Source organism: Conger conger, chromosome 4, assembly GCF_963514075.1.
Source record: "Conger conger chromosome 4, fConCon1.1, whole genome shotgun sequence".
Taxonomy (NCBI): Eukaryota; Metazoa; Chordata; class Actinopteri; order Anguilliformes; family Congridae; genus Conger; species Conger conger.
The window spans coordinates 79,307,013-79,322,732 of NC_083763.1; the positions used below are offsets into that span (position 1 = coordinate 79,307,013).

Genomic DNA, 15,720 nt, shown 5'->3' on the forward strand with positions numbered 1-15,720 from the left:
TGTGTTATGGTGTGTGTAATGGTGTGTGAGTGTGTGTAATGGTGTGTAACTGTGTGAGTGTGTGTTATGGTGTGTGTAACTGTGTGTTATGGTGTGTAACTGTGTGAGTGTGTGTAATGGTGTGTAACTGTGTGAGTGTGTGTAATGGTGTGTAACTGTGTGAGCGTGTGTTATGGTGTGTGTAATGGTGTGTGAGTGTGTGTAATGGTGTGTAACTGTGTGAGTGTGTGTTATGGTGTGTGTAATTGTGTGTAACTGTGTGTTATGGTGTGTAACTGTGTGTGAGTGTGTGTTATGGTGTGTGTTATGGTGTGTAACTGTGTGTGAGTGTGTGTTATGGTGTGTGAGTGTGTGTTATGGTGTGTAACTGTGTGTGAGTGTGTGTAATGGTGTTTAACTGTGTGTGTGTAACTGTGCAGTTGCAGAGAGAGAGGGCAGATCTGATGGCCCAGCTCACCCTGCTGAAGGAGACCAAACTGGCGCTGGAGGCGGAGCTTAAAGCCCAGTCTGCTGCCATGTGTCAGACGGCTGAGGAAGCAGCCCAGCACCGCGAGGAGGCCAGCACCCTGAGGTGAGAGAGAGACATTAACACAGCACTGAGAGAGAGAGAGAGAGAGAGAGAGAGAGAGAGAGAGAGAGGCCAGCACCCTGAGGTGAGAGAGAGACATTAACACAGCACTGAGAGAGAGAGAGAGAGAGAGAGAGAGAGGCCAGCACCCTGAGGTGAGAGAGAGACATTAACACAGCACTGAGAGAGAGAGAGAGAGAGAGAGAGGCCAGCACCCTGAGGTGAGAGAGAGACATTAACACAGCACTGAGAGAGAGAGAGAGAGGCCAGCACCCTGAGGTGAGAGAGAGACATTAACACAGCACTGAGAGAGAGAGAGAGAGAGAGAGAGAGAGAGAGAGGCCAGCACCCTGAGGTGAGAGAGAGACATTAACACAGCACTGAGAGAGAGAGAGAGAGAGAGAGAGAGAGAGGCCAGCACCCTGAGGTGAGAGAGAGACATTAACACAGCACTGAGAGAGAGAGAGAGAGAGAGAGAGGCCAGCACCCTGAGGTGAGAGAGAGACATTAACACAGCACTGAGAGAGAGAGAGAGGCCAGCACCCTGAGGTGAGAGAGAGACATTAACACAGCACTGAGAGAGAGAGAGAGAGAGAGGCCAGCACCCTGAGGTGAGAGAGAGACATTAACACAGCACTGAGAGAGAGAGAGAGAGAGAGAATGAATTGCAGGTGTGGTTTTGTTGTTGAAGGTTGCTACAGGAACAGATGGACCAGTCTGTCTCAGAGTACAAGAACAACATGTTGGTGAAAAGTGAGCAGCTGAGTGCAGCTCACGCCCAGATCAGCAACCTGGAGGAGAGACTCGGTGAGAAACACTGCTGTGTGAGACTGTAAGGTCAGAGGTTAAAGGTCAGTCTCTGCTTTGTTTGGGGTCAGTCAGGGTTAGGGTTATGTTTGGCAGTATTGGCGTTGAGTTTAGGGTGAGTGTGTCTGAGGTGGCGGTCTGTGCTGTTGCTCAGGGGAGCTGAGGTGCCGTGATGAGGTGAACACGCTGCAGAAGTCTGTCGCTGCTCTGGACAGACAGAAGGATGCTCTGCAGGACGCGGTCGACGAGAAAACCGAAAGAATCGTCTCCCTGCAGGACGAGATCGGCAACAAGGTAGGACCTACACTGTGCTAACACCCTGCTCTGGGCTGTACAGGGCCCTGCGCTAACGCTAACACCCTGCTCTGGACTGTACAGGGCCCTGTGCTAACGCTAACACCCTGCTCTGGACTGTACAGGGCCCTGTGCTAACGCTAACACCCTGCTCTGGACTGTACAGGGCCCTGCGCTAACGCTAACACCCTGCTCTGGGCTGTACAGGGCCCTGCGCTAACGCTAACACCCTGCTCTGGGCTGTACAGGGCCCTGCGCTAACGCTAACACCCTGCTCTGGACTGTACAGGGCCCTGTGCTAACGCTAACACCCTGCTCTGGACTGTACAGGGCCCTGTGCTAACGCTAACACCCTGCTCTGAACTGTACAGGGCCCTGTGCTAACGCTAACGCCCTGCTCTGGACTGTACAGGGCCCTGTGCTAACGCTAACACCCTGCTCTGGGCTGTACAGGGCCCTGTGCTAACGCTAACACCCTGCTCTGGACTGTACAGGGCCCTGTGCTAACGCCAACGCCCTGCTCTGGACTGTACAGGGCCCTGTGCTAATGCTAACACCCTGCTCTGGGCTGTACAGGGCCCTGTGCTAACGCTAACACCCTGCTCTGGACTGTACAGGGCCCTGTGCTAACGCTAACACCCTGCTCTGGACTGTACAGGGCCCTGTGCTAACGCTAACACCCTGCTCTGGACTGTACAGGGCCCTGTGCTAATGCTAACACCTTGCTCTGTGTTTTTTTTTCACAGGAAAAGACCCTGGCAGCTGTGAGACTCACTGTCACTGATATGGAAAAGTCTCTTCAGTGAGTGTGTGTTTCCCAGTCCAGCGTGTGTGTTCCAGTCTTCAGTGAGTGTGTGTTTCCCAGTCCAGCGTGTGTGTTCCGGTCTTCAGTGAGTGTGTGTTTCCCAGTCCAGCGTGTGTGTTCCAGTCTTCAGTGAGTGTGTGTTTCCCAGTCCAGCGTGTGTGTTCCAGTCTTCAGTGAGTGTGTGTTTCCCAGTCCAGCGTGTGTGTTCCAGTCTTCAGTGAGTGTGTGTTTCCCAGTCCAGCGTGTGTGTTCCAGTCTTCAGTGAGTGTGTGTTTCCCAGTCCAGCGTGTGTGTTCCAGTCTTCAGTGAGTGTGTTTCCCAGTCCAGCGTGTGTGTTCCAGTCTTCAGTGAGTGTGTTTCCCAGTCCAGCGTGTGTGTTCCAGTCTTCAGTGAGTGTGTGTTTCCCAGTCCAGCGTGTGTGTTCCAGTCTTCAGTGAGTGTGTGTTTCCCAGTCCAGTGTGTGTGTTCCAGTCTTCAGTGAGTGTGTGGTTCCCGGTCCAGCGTGTGTGTTCCAGTCTTCAGTGAGTGTGTGTTTCCCAGTCCAGCGTGTGTGTTCCAGTCTTCAGTGAGTGTGTGTTTCCCAGTCCAGCGTGTGTGTTCCAGTCTTCAGTGAGTGTGTTTCCCAGTCCAGCGTGTGTGTTCCAGTCTACAGTAGGGATGTGTGTCATTAGGATTTTATTGATACCGATACCAATATCGTTTCTCCTTATCGGTGCCGGTATTTATCGATACTCTTATCGATACCACGGCGTGTAATTTAGTGTATAAAATAAAGACGTTACAAGATGGTAAAAGATTCAATCGTTTTTTATTACCACAAGGGAGGGTAACACCAGCAACATCATTAAACAACTTACAGCACCTGCCTTTTAAGCCCTTAGCAAGTCAACATGTGCAGTGCGAGGTATGTCAAAAAAAACGAGCAGGCAGCTCCATACAGCCTTAAAGGTAACTGTCAATGTGATAATGCTTCAACAGAACAGAAGCTTAACTTAAAATTACAAATGCTTCTCAGAATAGATTAAATAAAATAAAAACCTAGGGAGATGACCAAAGCCCTTGCCTACATGTTCAACCCAACAGACACATACATGTAAACAGAACAGTGTAGGGGAGGCGCTTCTCCTGACGCATTTAGCCCTAACAGTTTTTGTTTTGCAACATATTTACTTTCTCTGGCAGCAGCCGAGATCGCTCTGGACAGAGTGACGCTATACACTCGGATAAAATGGCGCTGCGCATGTTTTAAAAAAGGGTAATTTAATTACTTATTATTTTTTATCCAGCTTTACTGGCAGTCTTAAACCTTTAAGGATGTATATATTAGGAATCAATCTTGTAAATTATTAACTTAATCTAGTATTTCACTTCCCCTTTAATGATTCATACACTCACCGTGACTTGATGAAGAAGCACTGTCGGAGTCTGCCTGCACGGAGGAGGGCACGGTGTTGTTGGCGTCTGCCGGGTTGCTAACTTTAGACGCGTTGTTTAGGCAGTCAAACACGCCGCACTCCTTCAGCTTCATGCTATGGGTAGACTGCAAGTGTTTCATGATGTTGCTGGTGTTACTACTTTCTTGCATATATTGCATAGAGCCGAGGATTCCTTGAGTTTGATGAAGTGAGCCCATACCTTGGAGCGCTTAGCTCTTACGGCCGACATATTGACTACTAGAGAAAACAACGGGGCGCTGCATCATAACCTGTCGACGGCGGCAGTGTCATAATTACGCGACAGTTAGGTAGACTCAAAATACCTAAAACAGTATCATTTGTCCAGAATCTTTAGCGGTACTCTGGTACTGACCAATTAGGAACCGGTACCAAAAAATACCGGCTCGCAGTATGCATCCCTACTCTACAGTGAGTGTGTGTTCCATCCAACAGTGAGTGTGTGTTCCATCCAACAGTGAGTGTGTGTTCCATCCAACAGTGAGTGTGTGTTCCATCCCACAGTGAGTGTGTGTTCTAGTGAGTGTGTGTTCCATCCAACAGTGAGTGTGTGTTCCATCCAACAGTGAGTGTGTGTTCTAGTGAGTGTGTGTTCCATCCAACAGTGAGTGTGTTCCATTCAACAGTGAGTGTGTGTTCCCCCGGGCAAGGATGGCTCTCTCTGTGCGTGTGTTTGTGTGCGTGTGTGTGTGCGTGTGCTTGTGTTTGAGTTTGTGTGTTTGAGTTTATGTGCGTGTGTTTATGTGTTTGAGTTTGTGTGTGTTTGAGTTTGTGTGCGTGTGTTTATGTGTTTGAGTTTGTGTGTGTTTGAGTTTGTGTGCGTGTGTTTATGTGTTTGAGTTTGTGTGTGTTTGAGTTTGTGTGCGTGTGTTTATGTGTTTGAGTTTGTGTGTGTTTGAGTTTGTCTGTGTTTGAGAGTTTGTGTGTGTTTGAGTTTGTGTGCGTGTGTTTATGTGTTTGAGTTTGTGTGTGTTTGAGTTTGTGTGCGTGTGTTTATGTGTTTGAGTTTGTGTGTGTTTGAGTTTGTGTGCGTGTGTTTATGTGTTTGAGTTTGTGTGTGTTTGAGTTTGTGTGCGTGTGTTTATGTGTTTGAGTTTGTGTGTGTTTGAGTTTGTCTGTGTTTGAGAGTTTGTGTGTGTTTGAGTTTGTGTGCGTGTGTTTATGTGTTTGAGTTTGTGTGTGTTTGAGTTTGTGTGCGTGTGTTTATGTGTTTGAGTTTGTGTGTGTTTGAGTTTGTGTGCGTGTGTTTATGTGTTTGAGTTTGTGTGTGTTTGAGTTTGTGTGCGTGTGCTCCTGATGTCACTGTAAGCTGCTGTTACCTGCAGGCAGCTGAAGGGGGCGCTGCGCAGCCGGGAGCAGGAGGTCTGCAGTCTGCGCAGGCAGCTGGACGGGGTGCAGGAGGAGCTGTCGGATGCGTCCCGCGCGAGAGAGACCGCTCTCAGAGAGAACCGCCGCCTTCAGGAAGACCTGCTCACCATGACCAGAGAGAACCAGGTACACACACACATTACATGAATGGCATTTGGCAGACGCTCTTATCCAGAGTGACGTACAGTTGATTTGACTAAGCAGGAGACAATCCTCCCCTGGAGCAATGCAGGGTTAAGGGCCCAACGGCTGCACTGATCTTATTGTGGCTACACCGGGGATTGAACCACCGACCTTGCGGGTCCCAGTCATGTACCTTAACCACTATGCTAGAGGCCGCTCTACACACAAACACACACACTCACACACTCTCCCATACACACACTCTCCCATACACACACACATACCCACACGCACACATACCCACACGCACACATACACACACACACACACACACACACATACACTGTAATACACACACACACACAAACACACACACTCACACACTCTCCCATACACACACACATACCCCCCCCACACACACACACACACTCTCCCACACACACACACACATACCCCCCCCACACACACACACACACACACACATACCCCCCCCACACACACACACACACACATACCCCCCCCACACACACACACATACCCCCCCCACACACACACACACATACCCCCCCCACACACACACACATACCCACATACCCCCCCCACACACACACACATACCCACATACCCCCCCCACACACACACACATACCCACACGCAAACATACACACACACACACATACACACATACACTGTAATACACACACACACACACACACACACACAGGTGTGTGTGGTAGAGTGATTCTGTGTTTACCTGTGTTTCAGGTGTGTGTGGTAGAGTGGTTCTGTGTTTACCTGTGTTTCAGGTGTGTGTGGTAGAGTGATTCTGTGTTTACCTGTATTTTGTGCTGTGTATGGTAGAGTGATTCTGTGTTTACTTGTGTTTCAGGCTGTGCATGCAGAGATGGAGGAAGCCCTGCATGAGAAAGATGAGCTGAAGTTGAGGGTTCAGTCCTACATATCCGAGGTGGCCAGAATCGAGAGTCTAATGGCTGCCAAGGTTAGTGCAGCTCTTAAATCTGTAGGATTGTAGCTCTGTAAAGTGTAGTTCTGTGAGTCTATAACTCTTTGTAGCTGTAGTTCAGTGAGGCTGAAGCCATGTGGGGCTGTAGCTCTGTAAATCTGAAGCTCTATAAGCCTGTAACTCTGTAAAGTTATAGCTCTGGGGTTTGATGTGGACTGTAGCTCTGGGGTCTGTGGACTGTAGCTCTGGGGTTTGATGTGGACTGTAGCTCTGGGGTTTGATATGGGCTGTAGCTCTGGGGTTTGATGTGGACTGTAGCTCTGGGGTTTGATGTGGACTGTAGCTCTGGGGTTTGATATGGACTGTAGCTCTGGGGTTTGATGTGGACTAGCTCTGGGGTTTGATGTGGACTGTAGCTCTGGGGTTTGTGGACTGTAGCTCTGGAGTTTGATATGGACTGTAGCTCTGGGGTTTGATGTGGACTAGCTCTGGGGTTTGATGTGGGCTGTAGCTCTGGGGTTTGATGTGGACTAGCTCTGGGGTTTGATGTGGACTGTAGCTCTGGGGTTTGATATGGGCTGTAGCTCTGGGGTTTGATGTGGACTGTAGCTCTGGGGTTTGATATGGGCTGTAGCTCTGGGGTTTGATATGGGCTGTAGCTCTGGGGTTTGATGTGGACTGTAGCTCTGGGGTTTGATATGGACTGTAGCTCTGGGGTTTGTGGACTGTAGCTCTGGGGTTTGATGTGGGCTGTAGCTCTGGGGTTTGATGTGGACTGTAGCTCTGGGGTTTGATGTGGACTGTAGCTCTGGGGTTTGATATGGACTGTAGCTCTGGGGTTTGATGTGGGCTGTAGCTCTGGGGTTTGTGGGCTGTAGCTCTGGGGTTTGATGTGGACTGTAGCTCTTGGGTTTGTGGACTGTAGCTCTGGGGTTTGATGTGGACTAGCTCTGGGGTTTGATGTGGACTGTAGCTCTGGGGTTTGATATGGGCTGTAGCTCTGGGGTTTGATGTGGACTGTAGCTCTGGGGTTTGATGTGGGCTGTAGCTCTGGGGTTTGATGTGGACTGTAGCTCTGGGGTTTGATATGGACTGTAGCTCTGGGGTTTGATGTGGACTAGCTCTGGGGTTTGATGTGGACTGTAGCTCTGGGGTTTGATATGGGCTGTAGCTCTGGGGTTTGATGTGGACTGTAGCTCTGGGGTTTGATATGGGCTGTAGCTCTGGGGTTTGATATGGACTGTAGCTCTGGGGTTTGATATGGACTGTAGCTCTGGGGTTTGATGTGGACTGTAGCTCTGGGGTTTGATATGGGCTGTAGCTCTGGGGTTTGATATGGGCTGTAGCTCTGGGGTTTGATGTGGACTGTAGCTCTGGGGTTTGATGTGGGCTGTAGCTCTGGGGTTTGATGTGGACTGTAGCTCTGGGGTTTGATGTGGGCTGTAGCTCTGGGGTTTGATGTGGACTGTAGCTCTGGGGTTTGATGTGGACTGTAGCTCTGGGGTTTGATATGGACTGTAGCTCTGGGGTTTGATGTGGGCTGTAGCTCTGGGGTTTGTGGGCTGTAGCTCTGGGGTTTGATGTGGACTGTAGCTCTTGGGTTTGTGGACTGTAGCTCTGGGGTTTGATGTGGACTAGCTCTGGGGTTTGATGTGGACTGTAGCTCTGGGGTTTGATATGGGCTGTAGCTCTGGGGTTTGATGTGGACTGTAGCTCTGGGGTTTGATGTGGGCTGTAGCTCTGGGGTTTGATGTGGACTGTAGCTCTGGGGTTTGATATGGACTGTAGCTCTGGGGTTTGATGTGGACTAGCTCTGGGGTTTGATGTGGACTGTAGCTCTGGGGTTTGATATGGGCTGTAGCTCTGGGGTTTGATGTGGACTGTAGCTCTGGGGTTTGATATGGGCTGTAGCTCTGGGGTTTGATATGGACTGTAGCTCTGGGGTTTGATATGGACTGTAGCTCTGGGGTTTGATGTGGGCTGTAGCTCTGGGGTTTGATATGGACTGTAGCTCTGGGGTTTGATATGGACTGTAGCTCTGGGGTTTGATGTGGGCTGTAGCTCTGGGGTTTGATGTGGACTGTAGCTCTGGGGTTTGATGTGCTGTAGCTCTGGGGTTTGATGTGGACTGTAGCTCTGGGGTTTGATGTGGACTGTAGCTCTGGGGTTTGATGTGGGCTGTAGCTCTGGGGTTTGATGTGGACTGTAGCTCTGGGTTTGATGTGGACTGTAGCTCTGGGGTTTGATGTGGACTGTAGCTCTGGGGTTTGATGTGGACTGTAGCTCTGGGGTTTGTGGGCTGTAGTTCTAGGGTTTGATGTGGACTGTAGCTCTGGGTTTGATGTGGACTGTAGCTCTGGGGTTTGATGTGGTTGTTGTGTTTGTCCACAGGAGCAGGAGAACCGGGAGGTTCTGGAGCGGTTCCGGGCAGCCCACTCTCAAGCTGAGGACTGGGAGCTGAAGCTGCAGCAGGCAGACGGGCTCAACACCTCCATCCGCCTGGAGCTGCTGTCTGCTGACACTGAGCGCAGGCACCTGAGAGAGAGAGTCAGCAACCTGGAGCGAGAGACACAGGAGGTGAGAGAGAGAGAGAGAGAGAGAGAGAGAGAGAGTCAGCAACCTGGAGCGAGAGACACAGGAGGTGAGAGAGAGAGAGAGAGAGTCAGCAACCTGGAGCGAGAGACACAGGAGGTGAGAGAGAGAGAGAGAGAGAGAGAGAGTCAGCAACCTGGAGCGAGAGACACAGGCGGTGAGAGAGAGAGAGAGAGAGTCAGCAACCTGGAGCGAGAGACACAGGAGGTGAGAGAGAGAGAGAGAGAGAGAGAGAGAGAGAGAGAGAGAGAGAGAGAGAGAGAGAGAGAGAGAGAGAGAGAGAGAGAGAGAGAGAGAGAGAGAGAGAGAGAGAGAGAGCAACCTGGAGCGAGAGACACAGGAGGTGAGAGAGAGAGAGAGAGAGGGAGAGAGTCAGTGGAGCGAGAGACACCGGAGGTGAGAGAGAGAGAGAGTCAGCAACCTGGAGCGAGAGACACAGAAGGTGAGAGAGGGAGAGAGAGAGAGACAGGAGGTGAGAGAGAGAGAGAGACAGGAGGTGAGAGAGAGAGAGACACACAGGAGGTGAGAGAGAGAGAGACAGGAGGTGAGAGAGAGAGAGACAGGAGGTGAGAGAGAGAGAGAGACAGGAGGTAAGAGAGAGACAGGAGGTGAGAGAGAGAGAGAGACAGAGAGAGAGAGACAGGAGGTGAGAGAGAGAGAGACAGGAGGTGAGAGAGAGAGAGAGACACACAGGAGGTGAGAGAGAGAGACACACAGGAGGTGAGAGAGAGAGAGAGACACAGGAGGTGAGAGAGAGAGACAGGAGGTGAGAGTTTTGAGTTTTAAGCCACCTTTGTTGTGACAAATTGAAGCTGAACATCACAGGCTATTAAAAGCCAACAGAAAACGAAAAAAGGAAACTTACAAAACACAAAATGCAAAACATAACTGCAACGGAGACTATGAAAACGGAAAAAGAAAACCCTTCTAGGTTTCCTGCAAGCCTGTAGTATGCATACTCTACTCTGAGCCTGGCTGCAAGCAGCCCCCTGAACATTTTCACAGGGTCTACTGACCCCATCCCCCTGATTTGATTCTTCCGGGTTTTCCATATTGCTAGTTTAAAAATTAATGAGCGTTTGTACACGCTTCTTCTGTGCCGTGAATCTTGGCCCAAAAATGAAAACCTCACATGAAAACTCCTCCCCCAAGCCTTGATAAAAACTCTTCAGTAAGCCAATAACCTGTGCTAATCGAGAGCACTGTAAAAACAGGTGGGTTAGGGACTCTAATTCCAAAAAAAAGGACAGCCCTCCCCAACATTAGGATCCAGGTGCACCAGATGTCTGTTCGTGGCTATGGCCCCATGAATGATACGGGGACCTCCAGCAGCCATTTGGGGAAAAGTCTGGACCAAAAAGTTTGGCCCACCTCGACGCCTTCATCCCTGCCAGTGAGCGTAATTGAGACACTTTCACACAAGCATAGTATGCTGCTGCCTTTCCTACTGCCTGAAACTCCCCCAGCTCCGGGGTCCTGAAAGACAGCAGTTGCCCCTGCCCCTCCTGCCACTCCCCCGTGTTGGCAGTGACAGCCAGAGCAGGGAAAACATACTCACATTCATCATCCCATTGGTCAGTTTGGGTATTGTTTTCCACAAACGCTCTGAGGGGTTTTGGCAGGGATGCACAAACCTCTTCTATTATCCTCTGCAGCACCCTTGAGGACCTGATGCTGGCCATCTCTCTGAGCACTTCCACTACAGCTTGCGTAGACCTTATTAGGTGCCCCAACAGCAGGTGCGCGAGTAGCTTTAAAAACTTTCCAAGCCTGTATTACTGACTGGCAGAACAGAGTGAGCCCAGTCAGGTCAGCCTCCTCAGGCTGAATCAAGAAGAGCTGTTGTGCATGTTTGTGTTGAAGCACATGGTGTTTTAGTCCTGACGGTGCATGTGTGTGTTACAGCACATGGTGTTTTAGTCCTGACGGTGCATGTTTGTGTTGAAGCACATGGTGTTTTAGTCCTGATGGTGCATGTGTGTGTTACAGCACATGGTGTTTTAGTCCTGACGGTGCATGTGTGTGTTACAGCACATGGTGTTTTAGTCCTGACGGTGCATGTTTGTGTTGAAGCACATGGTGTTTTAGTCCTGATGGTGCATGTGTGTGTTACAGCACATGGTGTTTTAGTCCTGACGGTGCATGTGTGTGTTACAGCACATGGTGTTTTAGTCCTGACGGTGCATGTTTGTGTTGAAGCACATGGTGTTTTAGTCCTGATGGTGCATGTGTGTGTTACAGCACATGGTGTTTTAGTCCTGACGGTGCATGTGTGTGTTACAGCACATGGTGTTTTAGTCCTGACGGTGCATGTTTGTGTTGAAGCACATGGTGTTTTAGTCCTGATGGTGCATGTGTGTGTTACAGCACATGGTGTTTTAGTCCTGACGGTGCATGTGTGTGTTACAGCACATGGTGTTTTAGTCCTGACGGTGCATGTGTGTGTTACAGCACATGGTGTTTTAGTCCTGACGGTGCATGTGTGTGTTACAGCACATGGTGTTTTAGTCCTGACGGTGCATGTTTGTGTTGAAGCACATGGTGTTTTAGTCCTGACGGTGCATGTTTGTGTTGAAGCACATGGTGTTTTAGTCCTGATGGTGCATGTGTGTGTTACAGCACATGGTGTTTTAGTCCTGACGGTGCATGTGTGTGTTGAAGCACATGGTGTTTTAGTCCTAACGGTGCATGTGTGTGTTACAGCACATGGTGTTTTAGTCCTGATGGTGCATGTTTGTGTTGAAGCACATGGTGTTTTAGTCCTGACGGTGCATGTTTGTGTTGAAGCACATGGTGTTTTAGTCCTGATGGTGCATGTGTGTGTTACAGCACATGGTGTTTTAGTCCTGACGGTGCATGTGTGTGTTACAGCACATGGTGTTTTAGTCCTGATGGTGCATGTGTGTGTTACAGCACATGGTGTTTTAGTCCTGACGGTGCATGTGTGTGTTACAGCACATGGTGTTTTAGTCCTGACGGTGCATGTGTGTGTTGAAGCACATGGTGTTTTAGTCCTAACGGTGCATGTGTGTGTTACAGCACATGGTGTTTTAGTCCTGATGGTGCATGTTTGTGTTACGGCACATGGTGTTTTAGTCCTGACGGTGCATGTTTGTGTTGAAACACATGGTGTTTTAGTCCTGACGGTGCATGTTTGTGTTACGGCACATGGTGTTTTAGTCCTGACGGTGCATGTTTGTGTTGAAGCACATGGTGTTTTAGTCCTGACGGTGCATGTTTGTGTTGAAGCACATGGTGTTTTAGTCCTGACGGTGCATGTGTGTGTTACAGCACATGGTGTTTTAGTCCTGACGGTGCATGTGTGTGTTACAGCACATGGTGTTTTAGTCCTGACGGTGCATGTGTGTGTTGAAGCACATGGTGTTTTAGTCCTGACGGTGCATGTGTGTGTTACAGCACATGGTGTTTTAGTCCTGACGGTGCATGTGTGTGTTACAGCACATGGTGTTTTAGTCCTGACGGTGCATGTGTGTGTTACAGCACATGGTGTTTTAGTCCTGACGGTGCATGTGTGTGTTACAGCACATGGTGTTTTAGTCCTGACGGTGCATGTTTGTGTTACAGCACATGGTGTTTTAGTCCTGACGGTGCATGTGTGTGTTACAGCACATGGTGTTTTAGTCCTGACGGTGCATGTGTGTGTTACAGCACATGGTGTTTTAGTCCTGACGGTGCATGTTTGTGTTACAGCACATGGTGTTTTAGTCCTGACGGTGCATGTGTGTGTTACAGCACATGAGTGCCCAGCAGGCCTACGAGGCCCAGGGCACCTCTCTGGTCAGGAGTCTGTCCCGCCTGGAGGAGGAGCTACAGCTGGCCAATGGGGAGAGAGACTCCGCCCTCGCAGATCTGGCATCCGTCAGGGAGCTCTGCGTCAAGCTCGACTCCACCAAGGAGATGAGCTCACGGCAACTCACCTCCAAGAGCATGGAGCTGGAGAGAGTGAGTGTGTGCGAGTGTGTGCGAGTGTGTGCGAGTGTGTGCGAGTGTGTGTGTGAGTGTGTGTGTGAGAGTGAGTGTGTTTGTTTTTTGTAGGTAGGTAAACCATTGCATTCTTACAGGGCTTTTCTAGATACTCAAAGCACTTACAGTGATAAGGGGGAAACTTGCCTCAACCACCACCAATGTGTAGCACCCACCTGGGTGATGCAACAGCAGCCATTTTGTGCCAGAACACTCATCACACACCAGCTGAGGTGGAGAGGGAGAGAACACTGTTCTTGCAGGAGGTGGTGATGATGATGATGATTATGGCAGGTTGAGAGAGCCAGGTTGGGAATTTAGCCAGGACACCGGGGAACCCCCTCTTTGTGAAGAGTGTAATGGGGTCTCTAATGACCACAGTGAGTCAGGACCTCGGTTTAACTCTCATCCGAAAGACACCGTCCCCTGTAGCACAGCGTCCCCATCCCTAGGCTGGGGATAATCTGACCAGAGAGAAGCCCACACCTGCTCATCTTCAGCCATTTACTAACCAAGCCCACACCTGCTCATCTTCAGCCATTACTAACCAAACCCACACCTGCTCATCTTCAGCCATTTACTAACCAAACCCACACCTGCTTATCTTCAGCCATTACTAACCAAACCCACACCTGCTTATCTTCAGCCATTACTAACCAAACCCACACCTGCTTATCTTCAGCCATTACTAACCAAACCCACACCTGCTTATCTTCAGCCATTACTAACCAAACCCACACCTGCTTATCTTCAGCCATTACTAACCAAACCCACACCTGCTTATTTTCGCCATTTGGCAGGAGCAGGGTGCATTATGGGATGGCTGCTGGCTGCTGGTAAAGGTGTGTTTTCTGTAGGTAAAGATGTGCATGTGCTTGTAGGTAATGGTGTGTGTGTGTGTGTGTGTGTGTGTGTGTGTGTGTGTGTGTGTGTGTGTGTGTGTGTGTGTTTGTAGGTAAAGGCGTGTGTGTGTGTGTGTGTGTGTGTTTGTAGGTAAAGGTAGGTGTGTGTGTGTGTCTGTGTGTTTGTAGGTAAAGGTGTGTGTGTGTGTGTGTGTGTGTTTGTAGGTAAAGGTGCGTGTGTGCGTGTTTGTAGGTAAAGGTGTGTGTGTGCGTGTTTGTAGGTAAAGGTGTGTGTGTGCGTGTTTGTAGGTAAAGGTGTGTGTGTTTGTAGGTAAAAGTGTGTGTGTGTTTGTAGGTAAAGGTGTGTGTGTGTGTGTTTGTAGGTAAGTGTGTGTGTGTGTGTGTGTTTGTAGGTAAAGGTGTATGTGTGTGTTTGTAGGTAAAGGTGTGTGTGTGTTTGTAGGTAAAGGTGTGTGTGTGTTTGTAGGTAAAGGTGTGTGTGTGTTTGTAGGTAAAGGTGTGTGTGTGTTTGTAGGTAAAGGTGTGTGTGTGTGTGTTTGTAGGTAAAGGTGTGTGTGTGTGTGTTTGTAGGTAAAGGTGTGTGTGTGTGTGTGTTTGTAGGTAAAGGTGTGTGTGTGTGTTTGTAGGTAAAGGTGTGTGTGTGTGTTTGTAGGTAAAGGTGTGTGTGTGTGTGTTTGTAGGTAAAGGTGTGTGTGTGTGTGTTTGTAGGTAAAGGTGTGTGTGTGTGTGTTTGTAGGTAAAGGTGTGTGTGTGTGTGTGTGTGTGTGTGTGTTTGTGTGTGTGTAGGTAAAGGTGTGTGTGTTTGTAGGTAAAGGTGTGTGTGTGTGTAGGTAAAGGTGTGTGTGTTTGTAGGTAAAGGTATGTATGTGTGTGTAGGTAAAGGTGTGTGTGTTTGTAGGTAAAGGTGTGTGTGTGTAGGTAAAGGTGTGTGTGTGTGTGTAGGTAAAGGTGTGTGTGTTTGTAGGTAAAGGTGTGTGTGTGTGTTTGTAGGTAAAGGTGTGTGTGTGTTTGTAGGTAAAGGTGTGTGTGTGTTTGTAGGTAAAGGTGTGTGTGTGTGTAGGTAAAGGTGTGTGTGTGTGTTTGTAGGTAAAGGTGTGTGTTTGTAGGTAAAGGTGTGTGTGTTTGTAGGTAAAGGTGTGTGTGTGTGTGTGTGTTTGTAGGTAAAGGTAGGTGTGTGTGTGTGTCTGTGTGTTTGTAGGTAAAGGTGTGTGTGTGTGTTTGTAGGTAAAGGTAGGTGTGTGTGTGTGTCTGTGTGTTTGTAGGTAAAGGTGTGTGTGTGTGTGTGTGTGTTTGTAGGTAAAGGTGCGTGTGTGCGTGTTTGTAGGTAAAGGTGTGTGTGTGCGTGTTTGTAGGTAAAGGTGTGTGTGTGCGTGTTTGTAGGTAAAGGTGTGTGTGTTTGTAGGTAAAAGTGTGTGTGTGTTTGTAGGTAAAGGTGTGTGTGTGTGTGTTTGTAGGTAAGTGTGTGTGTGTGTGTGTGTTTGTAGGTAAAGGTGTATGTGTGTGTTTGTAGGTAAAGGTGTGTGTGTGTTTGTAGGTAAAGGTGTGTGTGTGTTTGTAGGTAAAGGTGTGTGTGTGTTTGTAGGTAAAGGTGTGTGTGTGTGTGTTTGTAGGTAAAGGTGTGTGTGTGTGTGTGTTTGTAGGTAAAGGTGTGTGTGTGTGTGTGTTTGTAGGTAAAGGTGTGTGTGTGTGTTTGTAGGTAAAGGTGTGTGTGTGTGTTTGTAGGTAAAGGTGTGTGTGTGTGTGTTTGTAGGTAAAGGTGTGTGTGTGTGTGTTTGTAGGTAAAGGTGTGTGTGTGTGTGTTTGTAGGTAAAGGTGTGTGTGTGTGTGTGTGTGTGTGTGTGTGTTTGTGTGTGTGTAGGTAAAGGTGTGTGTGTTTGTAGGTAAAGGTGTGTGTGTGT

At 49.0% G+C, this 15,720-nt stretch overlaps 1 protein-coding gene across 2 annotated transcripts in view; it reads left to right on the plus strand.

The window, feature by feature from the left end:
* cep135 (centrosomal protein 135) overlaps positions 1-15,720 on the plus strand; it is a 45,516-nt gene that overhangs the window by 24,598 nt on the left and 5,198 nt on the right. For both annotated transcript variants that reach the window (XM_061240606.1, XM_061240607.1), the window contains 8 exons: positions 420-571; positions 1,260-1,375; positions 1,530-1,669; positions 2,416-2,471; positions 5,254-5,422; positions 6,309-6,419; positions 8,775-8,960; positions 12,729-12,938. In XM_061240606.1, the coding sequence (XP_061096590.1) occupies positions 420-571; positions 1,260-1,375; positions 1,530-1,669; positions 2,416-2,471; positions 5,254-5,422; positions 6,309-6,419; positions 8,775-8,960; positions 12,729-12,938 (1,140 nt within the window). The remainder of the gene's footprint in view (positions 1-419; positions 572-1,259; positions 1,376-1,529; positions 1,670-2,415; positions 2,472-5,253; positions 5,423-6,308; positions 6,420-8,774; positions 8,961-12,728; positions 12,939-15,720) is intronic.